This window comes from Triturus cristatus, chromosome 4_2 (assembly GCF_964204655.1).
Source record: "Triturus cristatus chromosome 4_2, aTriCri1.1, whole genome shotgun sequence".
Taxonomy (NCBI): domain Eukaryota; kingdom Metazoa; phylum Chordata; class Amphibia; order Caudata; family Salamandridae; genus Triturus; species Triturus cristatus.
In genome coordinates, this window is record NC_140586.1 from 705,891,643 (window position 1) to 705,909,347 (window position 17,705).

The following is a 17,705-nucleotide window of genomic DNA, read 5'->3' on the forward strand; positions in this document are numbered from 1 at the left end:
CATTCATATATGTTGAGCTTCTTGGTCTTCGTGCGGGCTGACTGTTCAGTGGCAAGTAAGCGGCACCGCTTTGGCTGGTGTTGCAGGATAAATAGGACCAACTGTAGGTAAATGTGGGAGATGTTTCAGTTCGACGCAGCCCAAGGTGAGCAGATATACAGCCTTTGATAGAACTAGGATGTGAATACTGCGGGGACGGTGGGGTTTTTCCTAGGTGGTGGTGATGGTGGGGGAAGATTGGGTAGATAGACCTGCATTCTGTGAACTTTGCATTTTACTTTGAGCATTACCCTGCGACCTCATACAGTATGTAATTTGTACAAGTAAATCTCATTACGATTCCAAGTCATTTATCTACTCTCCTCGAACACGGTTATTTGTAAACCTGAAGCAATATACTTGCTGCACTCACCCTGAACTTTACTCTGTATACTGATTTACTTTACTCTGCGTAGGGTCGGTTTGAGCTAAAAAGGATGTCATTGAATAGTGTATCACTTGCAGGAGATGCCTTCCTGGGCATGTTCCAGTTAAAAGTAGATGTGGAGCACAGAGACATAAAATTGGTTAAATTAGCATGAGTAGTGGCTGATGAGCTGCCTGACCTTGACAGAGCGATTACCGATATAGAATTCTGGAGTGGATGAAAGATAGCCATTAGTATGTGCTAATGTTGGGCTTTGTTGTGCCTGTGTGTGTAAATCCTCTCAAGTGAGAGCGACTTCAGGGATGCCAAGCGTTCAAGTAGTCCTCTCTCTTGAAGGGCTCTCAAGGACCTCCCGGCTGTTGCTGAGGATGTGCCATACAGCTGTGGAACCTCATGGCTGCTGAAAGCACTTGATACAAACATGAACTCCAGAGTATGTGATTCAAATGAACCAGCTCCTCCCATCTCCCCTCACGCCCCCCAATACGGTCGCCATGTCTTTGGATTTCAAAATGTTGCTGTTACGTTGAAGTGGAGATGTCATCTGTCCAAGAACAAGAAGTACTAGAGGTGAACAAGTGTTGAAATTTAGAGCCTGGTTTGCATTTTTTTAAACTAGAGGACAGAGCAGTCCTCTACAATCGATAGTATACGTCAGTTCTTGGCTGCCAAGGGGTGTGGGTCTTCTTAGACTGTAGTTAATGAGTTCCTGAACTTCTAATGCTTTTCCTCACCAGCTGCAAAATCAGTAGTTTAGCCAGGCTAAACATTAGCAGTCTGTAATTAAAATAAGGGCCTGTCTTGCCTTCTGTATTGTTCCTTATGCAATTGAATGATCTTTACTCGCACTCCATTTTTCTCATGAATCCTGCCCTGTTGTAGTGTTTATTTTGTAGGATTAACAGACATTTTTTTGTTGTTGGGGTGTTCCTCATCTCATGACCTGCATTTTATAACCAGCAATTTTCAGTTCCTTCACGTAGATCAGACTTTGTCACTATCGTTTTGACTTCCATAGATCAGCATTTTATTTTCGAAAAAGTATTTGGATTGAGTCTGGTCTATTTCTAAAGACCAATATCGCCTGACTTCAGGGAATTGTTCTAGTTCCTCTTTGAACTGATTAAAATGGAAAATGCGAGTTTGTCTGACGGGCAGTAACCCTCGAAATTCAGGTGACCTAATCCGCTCAGCAAATTTATTTTAAACTCTAAAAATGCTTTGTTTTTCAGAGACACTTGTTTGCTTTGTAGGTAAACTATAATGGAGAAGCACAGACCAGTTATTGTTGTCCTGACAAGTACTTTGCATAGAAAATGTACAAATTAATCTTATTCATTATGTGCAAATGATGATAACTAGAGCTACAAATGGGGTCCTGAAACTATACCAGGAAGTTTGTTTAATAGCCAAGATGTTTTGTGACTGCAATAGGCACGTTGAAAAACTGTGTGAAAGGCAGATTGACAAATCCAATGGCTTTTACCTGGGAATCGTTTCGGTTATTATGTAATTTGGGACGGATGCAGATGGCCCTATTGGAAATAATAAATGCAGGTGCTAATGTGAGAAATGGCCGAAAGGCCTTGACTAAAGAAGCCCAGCTCACCAGACCACGTTGACCTGTTTATGTACAGTCGTAGACTGTCTTCGAACAGAGCGAGCAGAGACTCTGTTAGGCTGAGCATGGCTACGTGCATTGTTGTGACAAGTTGATTCTGTTTCCCTACATCTTCCCACAGCATAGCTTGAATCTTGCAAGATGTTCATGTCATTTATGGTGTTTGAGAAGTAATGTTTTTGTTGCTCTTTTGTAATTACTTCTGTATTTGCTATTGTATAAATATTCTCTGTGCTTACTTTTGGTGGATAGAACAGTAATCCATATTTTTTATGATAAGCCAAATTGTGACTAATAATAATCCGCTGATGCAATTGTGGTTAACCGTTCGATGCGAGGCTTGACGTTTTAGAACTTTGTGTCCCCTGTATGTAATGCAATAAAGAGACTCCCAGAAAGGCAACAGATCTCACTGCTGGTAGTAAAGAAAGCCTTTACCCATAACTTTAATTTATTGAATGTACTACCTATTCCTGTGACTGGAAGACTGCCTGCATGCACTATCACCGTTACTTTGATGTTAGTGTAATGCTGGGATCAAAAACACAGAAGTACAAATTACACGTGCACTGGGTATCTAGTGCCTGACCCTGTGTTGTGGATTCAACTGCTGATTGCTCTCCCACTGGTTTGCCATTCTACCTTTATTATAAGGCCATTCAGGGTCACTTATTTGTGGGTATTTGGGGACCTTTGACTTGTACCTCTCGTCAAAGTAGTCTGTCATTTGAGTCCTTTTCTGGGTTTCCAGACCAAGTACTGCCGTGCCTCTGAGTGAACTTCCTCTGACATGTTCCCAACTTTTGATCACTTACCATAGCTACTAGTGTAACCGCTAGCTCCTATTTTTGCACTAGCGCTCTGATCTCAGTAACCCTGCGAGACGTGTCTCAAATCCCGCTGCCAAAGGGAAGTACTGTCAATATTCCATTAAACTCACACATCACATCATGCTCCCAAAGTAAACATCTATAGAAGGAAAGCCAAACCTTTGTGCCTATTTTTTGTGGTGCTAAAATATTTGCCAAGTAGTTTATTGCATTCCCATTTCGAAGAACTTCATGGGAATGTCTCTTTCTAAATAATACCTATCATATCCATATTTATTTCTATATCTATCCCCGGTGTTTCCGAGTTCTGCTAGTTACAAGTGTATACATTCAGAATTGCAAAGTTTGTAAAAGATGTGTCAAGACTGTGGGTAATGCAAAAATGCTGTTCTAGAGTTGTCTGTATTGGGGGGGGTGGGTCAGTCATCCACCTTTTAGTTCATTTCTCTGCAGATGCGTGTTATGCTTTATCTTTATCCCTCAGGGTTAAGGTGGAGGTACATCCGCTTAACTGTCATCTATGCAGATAGTCCAACAGAACCGTATTGCTTCTTCTGATCTCATGTGACTGACATTGGTGCCCAGGGACAAAGCCATGGCTTATGGACCCCGGATGGTCATTGTGGGGTTCATGATCTGCGGCTGTCGTTTTACGGCACTTATAGGTTCAGTCTGTGAATGAGACCAGTGTCTAGAGGGTTCCTCCACCTGAGGGCCATGTACTACTGATGAAGTAAGTTGTACTGTAGTGTATTTCCATTTATAAGGTGTTTCATAAACTTTTACACAGCAACCTTAAGTCATGATGATCGATACCTCTTCCAGTCACTGTTCCCCAGTAGTGGAGGTCGCGTCGAGCCTGATCAAACTCTAATTACTCCATTTTTAGATGATTGCAGACTCATCAAACTCTAATGTTTATGATTAGAGTTCGAGACTGTTCCACACCTAAAACTAACCCTCAAGTTGGAATGCAAACTAAATAAATATTTTTCGTTATATGGACTGTTTGGATTCCGCTTTAGGGTTTCATCTACAGCAGATAATCTGGAATGTAAGTTTGTTAATTTAAGGACCTCTTGTGTAAATGCATTTGAGGTGATTTGACCTCCATTGGACTCACTTAATGAAGAGTTGTTGAAAATCCGTGTACTGGAAAAGGGCCACATGAATGCTCAAAGTTTGGACCACACCTTTGCATTCTGAGATACTCAACCCAAAACTTTGACCATGGGGTGTGGCTGCTTGAGGGTGAGGGCATAGGTGATAGTGGCTTTAAAAAATGAGTCCTCCACAGCCTTTTTTTTTTTTTGTTAAGGAAAAGAGGGTGTAACTAGCATGTTTGTGTGACCTATGAGAGAGCAGGTCTGCATCTTGAGCTTCAGTGCATGTCTTGTGTCCTGATGGCCGATACGCGGTGGTACATTTACTGTGCCTATTGCAGTGGGAGTGGAGTAAGAAGTGATTAAACATTGAGCAGAACGTGCATGAAATGTAAAGTAGATCTCGTGGCCCTTCCTCACGTGTTGCTTTGGTTACTTGCAGAGTGCAGCTGCTGCCCCCAGTCCAGTGCTTGGAAACATTCCCCCCAACGATGGGATGCCGGGAGGCCCGATCCCTCCGGGTTTCTTTCAGGTAAGACTCGAACTTTTCTGAAATCTTTCCATTCATATCTCATGGCTTTTAAGTTTGTGGTACGGTGCATGTTATCTTTAGTCACCTATTGACTTGGCGCACCTTGTGACTAGTTGTGGCTCTAGCCTAAATGTGCCGACCTTGGAGTAGGCTGATGGGTTTAGGGGCCAAATGTTGTTTTAGGAATTCTAGAAAGAAAATGGATGAAAACAAACCTTATCTATTCGAAGGGAGAACTGTAGAAAGCTATATGGGGCTACTTCTGCTCGTAGGAAGGATGACGCTCGTTTGAACCCTAGACTGCTTGGTTTCATTTTACAGCATAGAAGAAAATGCTCAAATTGAAGACTTAATGGAAGTGCTGTTCCTCTAAACAGCCATGTTGCATTCAAGGTTGTATAGAAGGATAATGGCTGTTCTATAGCACTTAGTATAATTTTATGGCACCGTAGCGCTTTCTCCATCTGGGTACCCTGCCATGCGGATCTGGACATGCCCTTTGTTGATGGAGTTTGGTGGTGTTTGATTAATTAAGTTGATTAATTAAGTTAGTACAGACTATGTGAAGAGTTTAACTTGAGAGTGTGTTTAAGTTTGTGTTGAACATGTTGTTGTCCTAAGTAAGGTCTCTGTTGCGGTCAGGGAGGATGGAGAAAGTATGCAAAATATTTGGAGTAGCATATTCCTCTTTTGCACAATGGAATACGCTGCTCCTGACAGTTGGCATTGCATAAAGGATTTCATGGTTGGATTTAAACTTTATGTGCATATAGACCCACTAACATTGGCACCCTCGCTCCTGATGACGATAAAAATATAAATTGGTCACTGCGGATCCTCAATGGATATGCACCGGTGCGGCCGCATTTTTGGCAGAAGGCAGTTGGGTACATGGGGAAAACAGCAGGGCAGGTCCAGACCTCAGTGCGATTCTGTGGAGGATCTCAGCTGTGCTGCCAGGCACAGTGCAGCTCCAAGAGGCTTCTGACTAGAAATATAAGGGAACCACCCAGTCAGGTCGCCCTCAGAATGAGATGGTTGCGACCTTCACGTGAAGTATTGCTCGAGGCTTCCTCACACAAGTTCGCAGCAGCGCTGCAAAGCAAGTGAGGAGTGGTGGGTCCTTGGAGCACTATAGAAGTGTCTTCAGTCAGACAAACTTACGTGTAGGGTAATCGCCACACAAGCCGCTAATGGTGCACTGTAAGAGAGCGGAATGCTCTGGGATGGGGGACGACCATTGGGCAGGGCTGCTCCACTCACACACTACGCCGCTGGCACCCTGGAAGTGGAAGCAAACTGTCTGCTTGTGATAGCTATGTCGATCTTTCACCTTTTTTCTTTATCTCCTGTATGTTTGTATTTATTTGCACTATCTTTTGTTTGCATGAACAGCAAGAGCAAAGTGCACCTCCCGAGGCGGCGTGCGTGCGTGGGCGGGGATGTGTATATTCCCGAGGCACTCGTTGCGGTGGCAGAGGGAGATTGCAAAGTATTTTGAATTATTTGGACGCGCTCATGGCACACTAGGGTTTTCTTTTGCAAATCTGAATGTTGCTGTTGACTGTGTTGTGGGTTCGAGGACAAGCGAAATAACTCAAGATTTCTTCAATATTACAAACATTATTTTAGTTATGCACTAGGTAAGCTTGGCACACCTGGCCAGTAGATAGAAAAGGGTTAAAGGGGAGCACAGGACAGGTCTTTTAGACTTATAAACCAGACTTGTCTGTGGCCCACTTGGGCCAATTATCTGCACATCTTTCAGTGCTGTATCTATTGATTTGTTGTGCACAGCAGCATGGAGCAGATTCTCTGAAAGCATAGTCTGCCCCTTCCGCTCATAGCAACTTATTTGGGTCCAGTCACCTGGAGCGTGCAGTGCCCTTGGTGTGTGTGGCCCGTAAAGGCCGCTTGTGTGCACTGTGGCACTCCTGCCTTGCCTGGGAGACAGACCTGCATGTTACCCTTCTCAGTGCTTGGTCTGGAAGTGGTGGTGTCCCAGACCTTGCCTTAGTGCTGTAGAGGTGTGTGTTGGAAGGTTTCCATGAGAGGTGTGATGCTTGCGGGACCTACCAGACGCTGTGTGCAAGATGATGTGCATGTAAGATCCCCTTTGGCCACTTTTTGTCACGCTCCTTTGTCCGGTAGTAGCTAGTGTCTGTTGTGACATTGCCTTAGCCCAGGTGCCTTGCCTAGAAGCTCTGGGGATCTGTGCCCCACATCCCGTGCATTTGTTTACCTGGGAGGGTACAGAGCCTTGTGTCGGGATAACCTGGGCCAGGGGGCCTAGAAGGTCAGAGTGGGGAAAGGGATTTGACCTGCTGTAGGTTACCGCGGTGCCTTCATCTGACTAGAACTGGCGTGCCTTCTCCCTTTATTTGCATGGGTGCCGGGCACCCTCCGGTGTGGGATTCTGCAGCTACGTTGACGGGTTGGAATGGCGGCTTCGTTTCCCACGCTGGAGCACCTTGCCGACTCGCCCGTTCACCCATCTGGATATTTATCATTAGGCCTGCTCTCTCCTCAGCAGTCCGTGAGTTTATAGTGGCGCTCGTGAACCGTGATGACGTGCAAACCTGCCTTTTCGGATTTCTCACCACTGAACCGAATTGTGTTTTAAGTTATTCTCCTGGCTTTCCATTTCAACTGGCTGAGGGGGTGGGTGGACAACTCGCTCCCCCCTTACCGTAGCTTATGTCCTTTCTCAGACTCTCTCCAGCATCCCAAGCTTGACCCTAACCTCTTATAAGTATTACTCACACGCAGTCCTACCGGCAAGCGTCTTGAGGCGATTCAATGGCGCTGCCTTATGAAAGGGATTTCCTTCAGGGCAGTGCGATTGGTGCTCTGTTCGTGTAAGAGGGGGCCGCCTAGAAAGCTCTGGGGGCTTCAGTGAGGGTTTCGCTGTCCGCGAGTACACGCGAGGAGGGACCAGAGACGATACATTGTGTGGCGAAGCAGTGACTCAACGGTGGCTACGATTCTAGGAAGGCTACGTTGTCGAAATGACTGCAAATGACGTCATCACCCATCCTTCACTCTATTTTTAGAAGTACTTCCTGGTAATGGCAGGCATTGTCTTGTAAGGCCGAAAAAAGCGAAGATTGCCACGGCATACCGTCCCTCAGCTTAGTAACTGGTGGTTCAATATTTCACATTTTCTTTGCTTGCTGTTATGCAGTGGGCGGACTGAATCGTCATGTCCGAGGTCTTCCGTAGGGGGGCGCTGTCGTGGTTTTCTGCAGGTAGTTAAAAGACAAATGCCTCCGTCGCACTCGTATATTCTTGGTCTGCTGACCCGTGGAGCTTCTTGTTCTCTCTCTCTCCTTTCCTGGGGCTTTGTTGCTGAAGTGTCTGCGGACGCCCCCTGTGCAGAGCCTAGTGTCAGCGTTCTGAAACCGCCATCGTGGCGCTAAGGGCCGGAAGAAGGGGTGACGTCGTCATAACCAGCAGTGACTTCATCGCAGCCAGCTAGCCTACTGTTGAAAACGGTGGTAGCCAAGTGGGATCTCTTGTTGGGATTGGCCTTCCTAGAGGAAGAAGGATCACGTTTAGCAAGTTTGGGGACCAATTGGAGTCTGTTGGGAGGCCAAAATCTGAACTAAAATACAAAATGACCAACTTCTTAGTGACGTTCTACTCTCACAATTTGGTTTTGGCAAATGGCAATTAACATTAGCGAGCAAGTGCCCGCCAGGCTCTTGACTTCAACAAGATGGTGGCGCCGAGGGTGCCAGGTAGACACTGCGTGTTTGCTCAGTGACGCAGCTTTGTGTTCGCAAACATAGAGTTCAGCTCCCGCTCTGCTGCTGTTTACACACCACGGCAGGTTTGTAACAAAGCAGATTGCGGCAAGCCACGCGCTTTCTGCTGAAAGCCACCCTTCCTAAAAGAAGCAGGCATTGCGTCTCTGGAGTGGCAGTGGTCAGGCAGCCGTGATATTTTGTTTTTACCGTTTCCCCTTTACTTTCGTGGTTATTTAAACCCAGACACCGTTTGCCTGCAGAAGCATTCGTTCTTGTTTTCCAGCACGTGTCCAAAATACAAGAGTAGTGGGTGTACTGCCAGCGTTTGGCCTGCTCCTGTTAATCCTGCTAGCTGCTTCTGGGCGCCTGCCTGGAAAGGATGCATGGGGTAAAGTCTACCCAACTGTATGTTGCAGGATAATGCAAGTTTCAAGGCGTTACGCCACCATATAGCGGGAACAAACCCTAGGGTGCCTTAATGTTTATTCACAGAACACCGCGGTGACGTGTCACGTTTTTTAAATCCTCATTGTACGTGTTTTATTTCATATAGTACACAGGGGCATGAATCCAATCCCTAATGCTGCTAGTGCAACCCACTTTATTTTTTAATAACAGCTTGTTTTCTTGCAAGTGTAAATCAGAACGTAAGATTTTCAAAACACTTATTGCACAACCATTTTCAGGGCAGTGGTTCGCTCCTTAACGTGTATCTACACATGGAGACATTCCAGGCTCCTGGAGCCATCCTCTGCTGCTTCTCCAAGTCAGTATGGAAAGCTAAAAAATTAAGTTAGTGCCTTAGAACCACTCGCAGCCTCTCCTTGGCTGCTGTCTTTGCTGGCCAGCATTCCTTGTTTCATAACAGCGCTATAAATTCAGCAGATGGAGAGGGACAGTAAGTGTCGGATGGCCTGTCGGATCTTGGGTGGACGAAGGCCTGGAACACTTGGAGCAGGTCCCATGGTGCTGGCAGAGGGAAGACGAGGCGCAAAGAGAGGCTGCGTGGGTCAGAGAGGTGGAGGGATGACTGAGGTGGACCAGTATACGGAGGGTAACCAAGGGCAGCAATATTTCAGGTTTGAGACGGGGAGGGCACTCGTTTGCTCTGCTGGGCTCAGAGCTCACTGTTCACCAGGTATCAGGAGCGCACCTCCTTCCCCACACTGATGTGAATACTCGCTAGTATTACACCATTACGTATGGTTAGCAACGTCATGCGCTGCTACTCTGCTACTTTCGTCTGTGACGAGATCTTTCCAATCTTTTTCACAACATTTTATCAGTATGTAAGGGAAAGGTCTCCTCCTAAAACAACAGGGTTTATACTTTGAAGAGACTGTCGCAAACAGATGTCTATGACCGATTCCCCACAAGTTATGCCTCTGGTGTGTGGGGTCCGGACAGGACTGTTGGGCCTACAATGACTGTGCTCAGATGAGCTCAAGGCCATACAGCATTGTGAAGTGAAGCTTTACGTTGCTAAACACTGCAGGATTTCTTCATGGCCTGTCAATGTGGAAAGAGGGTCCCGTCCCATGGCAGATCTTGGTCTGGGTCATAGTCCTCTGGTAAGTCGAAGAAGAAATCCAAGTGGGAATCGGCCTATTCCTGTCATTCTTGTTCTACTGAGACGGTGCGAAGACTTCACTACCCGCAACCTGATCTTGCTCCCAAACTCCTGAGGAGCCGATTCAGTCTGGTCCTGATGCATCCAGACTTTCCAGGTCTGTTGGCGACGTCTTATAAAGTAGAGGCCTTTAGGGAGCTCATCCTGTGCATTATTGGCATGCTTCTACCTTCCTCTGGTGCGTCGTTCGGCCCCAAGGATCTGCAAGGTCGTCCAGTTGGACTTCTACTGATGGGTTCGCCCTTAGCGCAGTCATTGTGTTCTGTGCCGACTTCGGTCATGGCGTCACACTGTCAGTTCTTTTAACATCAATGGCATAGCCATACCCTATATTGGTCTCCGAATTTGAGCCAAACTCGCTCTGCCGAGGCCATGCTCCAAACCCACAGCCCTTTGGTAATCAAACCGATTCTGACACACTACCTTTACTGAGCGGCTGCTCACATACACTACACCAACTTTTTCACTCTGACTGTTTAAAGTCAGAATTACAGTGGTGACTGGGGTGAATTTGTATCCCAGTTTGATGAAGGCAATTGGTATGAGAAATGACAGGAAGGCAGTGGCTTAGACATTTCCCCAGACACTAAATTAGTCCCTTCCCCATATCCTGCCACTTGAGAGAGAGCATCTTTTACTGTTGTGATTAGAAGGGCAGCAGAAGTCCTTGAGCGCTGCAACTGCCAATACTGAGGTTAAAACCAACGTTCTTAAGGAGATCTTTCCGCCTGGTCAGTCTCCCACAGAACCTTTCCTGCCATTTAATGAGGCCCTTACAGATGTGCTCTTGGGCAAAATTATAATGTTGTCCTTCGGGCAACAGGCATGTCACTCGTAGGGGGACGAGCAAGAAACCTGGTTAGAGCCTGGGCAATCGACCGCTACCTACCGGAGATTGCCTCAGATCCTTGGTGCAATCAGTTCCTGGTGCCGCAGCGTCTCCCTCCCGCCGTCGCTTGTCGCCGCGACCGCTGTGTGGGGGGAGCGCCCGCTGGAGACTACATTTCCCAGGATCCCCTGGGACCGGAACAGGAAACACGCAGTAAGCGCGCCCAGAGGCGCTACATAACGGACCCTGCCGCCGGCAGAGCGGGGGACGAGCAAGAAACCTGGTTAGAGCCTGGGCAATCGACCGCTACCTACCGGAGAGTGCCTCAGATTCTTGGTGCAATCAGTTCCTGGTGCCGCAGCGTCTCCCTCCCGTCGTCGCTTGTCGCCGCGACCGCTGTGTGGGGGGAGTGCCCGCTGGAGACTACATTTCCCAGGATCCCCTGGGACCGGAACAGGAAACACGCAGTAAGCGCGCCCGGAGGCGCTACATAACGGACCCTGCCCCCCGCGTCGCGGGTAGCGCGCGGGTAGCGCCGGGAGAAGCCCGGGACAAGGGCGGGACCGTCTGTGGCCATCCGGGGCCGGAGGAGGCTGGGCTGGGCCACCTCACTAACATCAACTTTGCACTGTAAGTACTCATAGCATACTTTGTACTGTTTAGCATCTGGCACAAATGGCTGGGAGAAGGGCCGCAAAAGCCACACCCGTTGGGATGGTTGCAGGGACACTGGATCAATTTATATCGAGGGCATCTTCTGTCTTGGAGCATGAAATTGAATTAACACAACGTCGTCTGTCCCAAGACCCGGTTTTCTTAAGAAGATCTTCTTTGGGCCCTGCTGCTCATGCACGTTCACCTGCACCAACACAACCACATTTAGCAAGCGTGGACCCATTACTAAACTCTTCCAATACCGGGCCCAGAACTGATGCTCAAGTTGAAGCCCCTCTGCAACCACACTGTGGTCAGTCCACTAACCTAACTACGGCCTCAATTGAACAGAGTTCAAATAACGACAAGGAGTTAAGACCCAAGGAAGGTGCTATTCCAAAAAAGAGGAAGGCTGATACCTCGTCACGTGGTAACAAATTGAAACAAGCTAAATTGACTTCTAAATTGCCACCCCGGACTGAGGAACGTTTGGAGTCTTGCTCCCTTGAGACCCCTATAGTCAGTCCTGTTGAGAATGGTAGACTATCTGCAAATTTATGCTCCCTTGATATAGATTTATTAGTGGGAAAACTGAGTCTGGTATTATCCTCTCTCATCAAGCCAGTGGAAGACAAGCTGCAACTTTTAGATGCTAGACTTGGGAAAATGGAGGCCTGTTTTGTGGAAAACCTGGGCCTAAGGAAAGATTTTCTTGCCATTCAATCCCAAGTCAATGCTCTAGTTTCACCAACTAATGCCTTTCCCCCACATTATATACCTACTCCCACTAATGCAAAGGTTCAACCACCCACGATTAACACACATGGACCGATTTTGGGCTCTTTTACTAGCGACCCTACTAAGAGCCCTAATCTTGTGGATAAGGTACATCCTTCCCACCCTTTATTATCGGCACCTTCTGCACACCCTGTCATCCCAAGGAAGGAGTATGTTGCAGGCATTACCAACCTCCAAGCCTTACCATGCATCAATCTACCTCCGGAGTGCGTCCCATATACTGTTATTTTAACGGAGGTTCCAGAGTTGCCGAGTAATAAAACAGAATCTTATGAGGAACTCAGGAATAAGACTACGCATTGGTTGAATACCCATAGACCCCTGCCTAGAAACATTTATAGTAAAATTCTATTTGTTAGAAGAGTGAAGTGGGTGGGTTCTAGACCAAAAAATGTGGGAGGGGATTGTGTGATTGTTAACTTTCAGGATTTTAGGGCAGTTGATCATATATGTAGCCTCCCTCAGTCAAGTTTTAATACTACGATTAAACCATGGAGGTTAGACTATTTTTATCCCACAGCACATGCTCATCCCCCTTCCGATTACGGGAGGTCTGGTTTGAGCTCTCAGCAAGAGAATTCCTGGCACCTTGTACCTAGAAGTAGGGGTGGTCAACCAAGGGAGGAACTGCTTGAAGTCCCGTTACGCAATCGATATTGTCTGCTAGACCAAGTAGATTGACTTCCTGTTTCAGACAGCAGATTCCCGCCCTATCAAACTGATGATTACAATAAGGTCAAAGCCCTGATGACCACAGGGAACAAGCATCTGCAGGCGGCAGAAGCCGATATTAAACTTGCATTACCTATAGAGGTTGGGCTAAAGGCCAAAGAGAATCCCCTCCCATTAGATGGGGACTTAGGGGTTGACTCACCCACCCCTACGACTACTATTAGTACATTGGTCTCACAAACTCAGTCTGCTAGCGAACATGTAGACTTTTACTCACTTGGCCTCGGGACTCACGGCTCGGCCGACTCCCGTTGTGAGGGTAGCCTGGCTGCCGAGCTGTTAAAACCAAATGGGTCCCTAAAAATTTTATCTTGGAAAATAGCGGGCCTTTTATCTAATTTAGACATCCCGGATTGGTGTTCTTTTGTGGACTCCCATGGGATCTGTTTATTCCAGGAAACCTGGGCTACAGGTCCCACCCATAGAGTTGGGTATGTAACCTTTGTAGAACCCGCAGTACAAGGCACAAGAGGCAGACCGTCGGGGGGGTTGTGTATCTGGATAGGCACCCATCTTGGATTTACGGTAAAAAGATTAGAGACCAATAGCCCTGATCTTACGTGCCTCCTGATGTCACACAAAAGTTTACCCAAGCTGGCCTTGATTAATGTCTACTCACGGCCAGTCAAACACGGTGGAACTTCTCATACCCTGGACAGGCTATCTGATTTACTGCACTCATTGGGGGATAAGGTAGTGCTTCTGATTGGAGGTGACTTTAATTGTCACTTTGAACCCTTAGAGGGGGTCCCTCCAATCACCAAGACTGAAGACGCAATATGGTCAGTCCCCCCCCCAACAGCCTACCCAGTAAAAAACTGGTCAGCATTGGTTCTCCAACTGACCTCTTTTATGCTTACATTCTCCCTTAGAGCCTGTAATGGTCGCTTTAAGAGTGAAACCCCTGCCCTTTATACTTATAATGGCATGGGGCATTCATCAATTATAGATTATTTTTTGGTGAGCCTGACATCCTGGTCAAAAATTCTAGATTTCACCGTATGTCGGCGCGCTGAAAGTGACCATAATCCTCTGTTAATTGAGATGGACTTCAAACCAACTGGTGGGGACATTGCTATAAACAATTCCCCTAGTAGTGATTTAAGTTTAGAGCAAGGTGGGAGAAGAGTTCGATGGGCAGCCGCGAAATCTTCTATTGAAACAATGTCTAATTTATATAGAAATGTAATCCCCCTTCTCGAAAAGGCAAATTTTGCCTCTAGTGACCCATCTCATATCGATATGACTGTAATCACTGATATTCATAGTGAGATGGTCACCCTTTTAAAGGATACCTTTTATAAAGCAGGCCCCATTAAAAATAAACCATGCTCTGGAGATAACCCTTGGTTCAATCGAGGATGTAGGGATGCAAAATCTACACTTCTATTGGCTATCAGCCATGGAAACAGACAGTGCATTGTTCAGGCTAGACAGGCATATAAGAAAATACTAAAGAATGCGAAATCTGAATGGGAGGCTGACCGTTGGGCTGCCATCTCATTTGCCCTTGCGGCAAAGGATTCGCGGTCCGTTTGGAACCTTGTCCATACTGGGAATACAGTAGGAAGATCTGCAATTATCCCTAATATATCCGAGGAAGCTTGGTCCACTTATTTTAAAGACCTTTATTCTCTTTCTCCTTCTTGCATTAGTGAAGCCCCTCAGAGCCTTTTGGCCCCGAACCCTATATGCCCGGCGCACTTATACACTTTGGAGGAAGTAAAGTCGGCAATTCTCAGGATTCAGCCCAATAAAGCTCCGGGTCTTGATCGCATCCCGGGTGACCTATTCAGAGTAGAACTAATAGTTTGGGCCCCCTATCTTTTCGTCTTATTTAATGCGATATTGCAGGGGTTATCTTTGCCCAATACTTGGCTTGGGGCGGAGATTATCCCAATACATAAGAAGGGCTCCCCGCTCCAACCTTCAAACTATAGGCCGATTAGCCTTATTGATGTTACACAAAAAATTTATGCCAGGGTACTGTTACAACGTTTGGAGGCCTGGTCTACTGATAATAACATCTTGACTCCGCTTCAGGCGGGTTTCAGGGCGAAAATCTCAACTATCGACCAACTATTCAGGTTACAAGTGGTTTATTGGAAGCATGTGACCTTGGAAGGGGGTAGTCTTTATCTTATATTTGTCGATTTAAAATCAGCCTTCGACATGGTGGACCGAGAACAACTATGGTCTATTTTATCAACAATGGGGGTTCCATTTTACCTATGCCACCAGCTTAAAATTGTACACACTGGTACTTTCGCTAGAGTACGCTTCGGTAAACAAGGCCAGCTAACAGGAGCCTTCCCGATTGAGAAAGGTGTTAGGCAGGGCTGCGTCCTTGCACCAACCCTATTTTCTCTCTTTCTCAACGAGCTTATCGAAGATCTTTTAGCTAAAAACGATATAGACTCCCCCAAATTGGGCGCCCGAAGATTTCCCGCCTTAATGTTTGCGGATGACACGCTTCTGCTTTCAAAATCACCAATGGGGCTGCAGCGCGTGTTAGACCAATTCTCCAATTTTTGTTCTAAAAGAAACCTGGTGGTTAACATAAATAAGACTAAGTATATGGTTTTCAATGCAAAGACAGTCAATCGCCCTCATCCAATGATGGATGGCAAACCCCTTGAAAGGGTTTCAACCTTTGAATACCTGGGTCTGACCTTGAATGACAAAATGGGTTGGGGTCCTCAAGTGGCTAAGGCTAACTTAAGATTAACTCAAGCAGCAGGGGGGATCCTGAAAGTTCAGAAGAGCTGTTCTCTTAAACTTATTAGTCCCCCACTTGAAATCTTTAAAGTGCAAGCTAGGGCTTCATCGCTCTATGGGGCTGAACTTTGGGGTCATACATCAGTAAGCAACTTATCCATAACTGAAAATAATTTTATAAGACAACTATTGGATCTTCCAAAAAGCACTCCTTTAATCCCGCTAAGACTTGACTTAAATGTCTGTCCAATTGTTGACGCTATCACTATTCGACCGTTACTCTATTGGAAGGGTCTTTGGAGTACTCCTGAGCTGGTGACCTATAAGGAGGAGCTTAAAGTTGTCATGGCTCTAACTGGTTCTGGTGGGATTCCTTGGCTAGCATTCGTCAAACATTCACTTGCATTGACTGGTCTTGAGGAACTCTGGTTCACCCCTGAAGTTTCCTGCCCAGTTATTTCTAAGAAAGCAGTGGCGAGTGCTGCCAAGCAAATGAATTTAAGGAATCTCTTTCGCTCAGTAAAATCCTCAAGCTTAACAGATGCTTTTCTGGATGTAAAGTCCGTTTATAGCTTTGAGCCTGCGATTGATTTAATCCAACCAACACTAGCAAAAAAGCTTTATTTACAGTTCAGATATGGCACCTTGCGCCTTTTTAATTTTTCTGATAGGTGGAAAGGGGGACTAGAACGCCCCTGTCCAGGTTGTCTCATTGAGGATGAAACCCCGGTCCACGTTATCCTATTCTGTCCTGCTTACGCTTATATTAGGAAGATATGGATAATTCAGCTGTGCAAGAACCTGGGGATAAATCACTATCTGGCGTTTTTTAGGATACTAAAAACAGATACTGACCCACTGATTGTCTGTGCAGTAACTAAGTTTTTACATTCAATGTGGATTGCACGAAGGAACTTGATCAATAATGCTGTTTTGATCTAAGATTAAGCAAGATGAATTTTGAGAGACCATAATATTTTAACTTTTATGAATATCATTGTCATGTCAATTTTAAATTACGAACTTATTTAAATTGTTAAAGGAACAAATGTCTAACAACCATGTGATTACCAGAGGTTATATGTATGAAATGGATTGTTTGTTTTGTTAACTTTGTATTTTTATCTGCTTTTATGGTAAATTCAACCGAAATAAAGCTTAAATGAATGAATGAATGTATACCGCTCCAGGTGACCCAGAATTCCTCACGCAACATCCAAACCAGTGAGCTTGGTGGTTCAGGCGTCCACCGGTAAAGCCAATCCTAACGCCTTTCCTATGACTCTATCTGACTGCACATCTAACTGTATGGGAACCTTTTTTCCCAAGCGCATTTTCTTCTGCCAGCCTTGTCCTATGTCGAGTAAATTCTAGCTGTCTTCTTGGTCAGTACACCAGTGCACTATGGGAGATGGTCGGTCAGATCTTACCAATGTTGCCAGACAACCTATGTGCGTCTTAAGCTCATACCATGCAGCATAGCTGGGATGTCTGGATGCAACCAATTGCTTGGGTCAGGCTATTGGCACAATCGTGATGCTTCGGCGCCACAGTTGGATGCGGTCTACAGGCTTCTCCGAGGCTGTCCAAACATCCTTAATGAATATGCCTTTTTAGGGCTCTTGCCTTGGTGAGAAGGCGGATGATTTCACCCTGGAACTATTAAGGGGGCCGAACCTTGCTACTTGGGTCTCTCCACACCCGTCCGACAATTTCCCCAACTATTTTGCCAATTCTGGGGTTATGCCTGGAGATTAGCATACCGCCAATGACCGATCCCTCTGCTGGCACAGGGGCTTTTTTTTGCATACTGGTCGTACCAGTTTGCAGATGAGCTCTGCGTCTGAATAAGCCTATGAAAAAAACTGACAGCGCGCATGAGTGGCGTCTATATGTGGCTCCAGTCGTAAGTTCAAAATAAAACAACATCGAGGCAGAGCCTCACAATGCCACCTTCTGCCGCACAGGAGTACTGCTTTGGAGTTTTCCAGATTCAGTCGAACACCTGGGGAATATTTAGAAAAGGCAAGGAGTCAGTGGTTCTATATAGTATTCACCAGAAAAGAGGGTTACGGTTTATTA

At 46.1% G+C, this 17,705-nt stretch overlaps 1 protein-coding gene across 4 annotated transcripts in view; it reads left to right on the forward strand.

Annotated features, from left to right (window-relative positions):
* Positions 1-17,705, forward strand: part of SSBP3 (single stranded DNA binding protein 3) — a 339,288-nt gene that overhangs the window by 191,086 nt on the left and 130,497 nt on the right. For all 4 annotated transcript variants that reach the window (XM_085602561.1, XM_085602562.1, XM_085602560.1 and 1 more), the window contains exon 5: positions 4,424-4,513. In XM_085602561.1, the coding sequence (XP_085458687.1) occupies positions 4,424-4,513 (90 nt within the window). The remainder of the gene's footprint in view (positions 1-4,423; positions 4,514-17,705) is intronic.